We start from the raw sequence: 2244 nt of genomic DNA, 5'->3' as shown, positions 1-2244 counted from the left end.
CCTAATCTCGAAGCAGTGCAAACAGCCTGTTACATAACCGGAATACACTGACGGGAATGGTGTTTCGGTGTGGTTTTGGGTTTTCAGCACGCCAGTTTTCAAGAGAAAAGGAGCCATGGAGGTACAGGGCAGAATAGAGACTTTTAGCCTGTCCGCTATTCAGGCAAACGGGGGCGGTTTGGGCTGATTTGCGGGGGCGTAAACGTGAGCGGCCAGAGCGGTGCAGCCGCCTGGTGGCGTAGAGTCCAACCAGACAAACACAGAGCTAAAACTGCAGTAATTCACTATATCCTGCTTCGCTGCTGGTTCAAATCTTTGGCAGCGGCATAATTGTGAACACGATTACGCCGCTGTCGAAAATTTACACCAGCAACTAAGCAGAATCTAGTAATTAGCTTTATGTTTTTGTGGTTGAGCTTTGCGCCACCAGCTGGCGTCACCAATCTGGCCGCTCGCGTTTACGCCCCCGCTAAACCGGCAACTACCGAACGCACTAAAATTCTCTAATACCACGGCGCTCTGAGGTTGGTGCCAGGCGTTGAGTCAGCACTCTGCCCCGTTCTTTCTGGGTACCCATTCTTTGTAAAACTAATAACGCGATCTAAAGCCGAAATGTTGATACCGGGTTTTGCGGCGATCGAAACTTACGGTAAGTCACGGAAAAAAGGACATGAACTGAACTCGCGCTACCTCGTGGCTCACTCCATCGCTAATATACAAGGACAGAACAGGCGCTATTCGACCGTCGACTTGTGCGGCGTGTTTTCGCCGTCCTGCTTCGTCTCGAACACCTGTCGCGCCCTCTGGTACTCTTCCTTGTCGTCCCAGATGGACGCGGCGTAGGAGTTCAGCGGGCTGGCCACGTTGGGCTCGCCGAGCAGCGACTGGATCGAGAGTAGCACCGTCCGGACGTCCAGCAGCGCCGACCAGTGGTGCTGCAGGATGTCGACGCAGATGTTGCCCTGGGTGGGGTGGTGCGATATTGCCGATAAATTTCAGATTGATAGTACAGTACTGTGTAAACCCAAAACTACCGCGACTCAGAATGGGCTAAAACGAGAGGGCGACGTTAGCAGTTTTTTTTTTTTGAAGGGGGGGGGACATATCGACCTATATTCCGGTATATACGGTAGCTTCCTCCCCCCCCCCCCCAGAAAAACTTATCGGTGGCATCAATGTCCGCCTCCGAATAATCCAGATCAAGGACAAGAATTGTGCTATCTGGCCCAGTAGAATTTTAAAAATTCTAGAAAGCTTAAAAATTATCACCCCGTATGCTGCACGAAAATAACACAGTAAGTCGGCTTACGCTTGCCTCTGGGTAGAAGCGCTGACGTACTACGATCGTGCCGCCACCTTACGGCGAGGCCGCGAGACTCGGACTTTCGTCATCCCATCGTTCCAGTCCCAGCGACGGCTCCTTCCGATTAACCGAAGGCAATCTCGGAGGCTACGCATTTGCTGGTAGTATGCACCGGAAGCAATGGCGGTAGCCGGAAAAAAACGTCACGACCACCGTCGCTTAGACGTAGCGTATACGTGCGGGGCTCGCAGCAAAAGACGAGACAACATGGAATACGCAACAACACCATACGAACAGCACGAGCAAGACGGGTCGCCATACCTGGGAGTCCACGTTCGGGTGGAAGCATCGCGTCTGGAACAACACCCGGGGGCTGCTGTACGGATAGTCGCTGGGGAAGGCCAGCCTCAGCTTGTAGACCGCGTTCTCGAACACCGTGCCCGGCGGACCCTCGATGGTGGCGATCCAGTCGAAGAGGTTGTCGCTCTCGGGAAAGGCCGAGATGCCCTTGTCGCCGGACGTCATCAGAGTCATCAGCTCCTGCTGCAGCCTCTTGGCGGCCGAACGACGTCCGCTGGCCTGGTCGCTGGTCGGCGGCCGGCCGCTGTCCGCGCGAACAAAAGCCGGGTCGAGGTTTTCGGTAGCCATTTCGAGAAAAGGAGAGGCGATCCTCGAAATCTGCTGCCCGCGGTCGGTTGGCGTCGGTTGGCTTTGTTAGGCCACGCCCCGTGAGTGACACATACCCACTGCGGGAGATCGCCACGCGATTGGGTGGCGGAAAATAAAAGACGAAGAAATAGGACGTGGTGATGATATCGGATAAAAAGATGGGGGAAAAAAAAAAGATGGAGTGCTTGAAAACAGACAATGGTGCGTATTTATGAGTGCAGGCAGATTACAGTATGACATCATTTTTTTTACAATATTACACGATTCACTAT

At 53.5% G+C, this 2244-nt stretch overlaps 1 protein-coding gene across 1 annotated transcript; it reads right to left on the bottom strand.

The window, feature by feature from the left end:
* Nucleotides 1-501: 501 nt before the first annotated feature.
* LOC142559516 (ubiquitin-conjugating enzyme E2 C-like) lies at nt 502-1992 on the bottom strand. The gene is made up of 2 exons (XM_075671100.1): nt 1625-1992; nt 502-962 (listed from the first exon to the last, which is right to left on the bottom strand). The coding sequence occupies exons 1-2, from the start codon at nt 1949-1951 to the stop codon at nt 735-737; spliced, it is 555 nt and encodes a 184-aa protein (XP_075527215.1). The 5' UTR covers nt 1952-1992; the 3' UTR covers nt 502-734.
* Between the last annotated feature and the right edge of the window lie 252 nt (nt 1993-2244).

The sequence above is a fragment of the Dermacentor variabilis genome, chromosome 10 (assembly GCF_050947875.1).
Source record: "Dermacentor variabilis isolate Ectoservices chromosome 10, ASM5094787v1, whole genome shotgun sequence".
Lineage (NCBI taxonomy): Eukaryota > Metazoa > Arthropoda > Arachnida > Ixodida > Ixodidae > Dermacentor > Dermacentor variabilis.
This window is presented reverse-complemented; position numbering and strand designations above follow the sequence as displayed.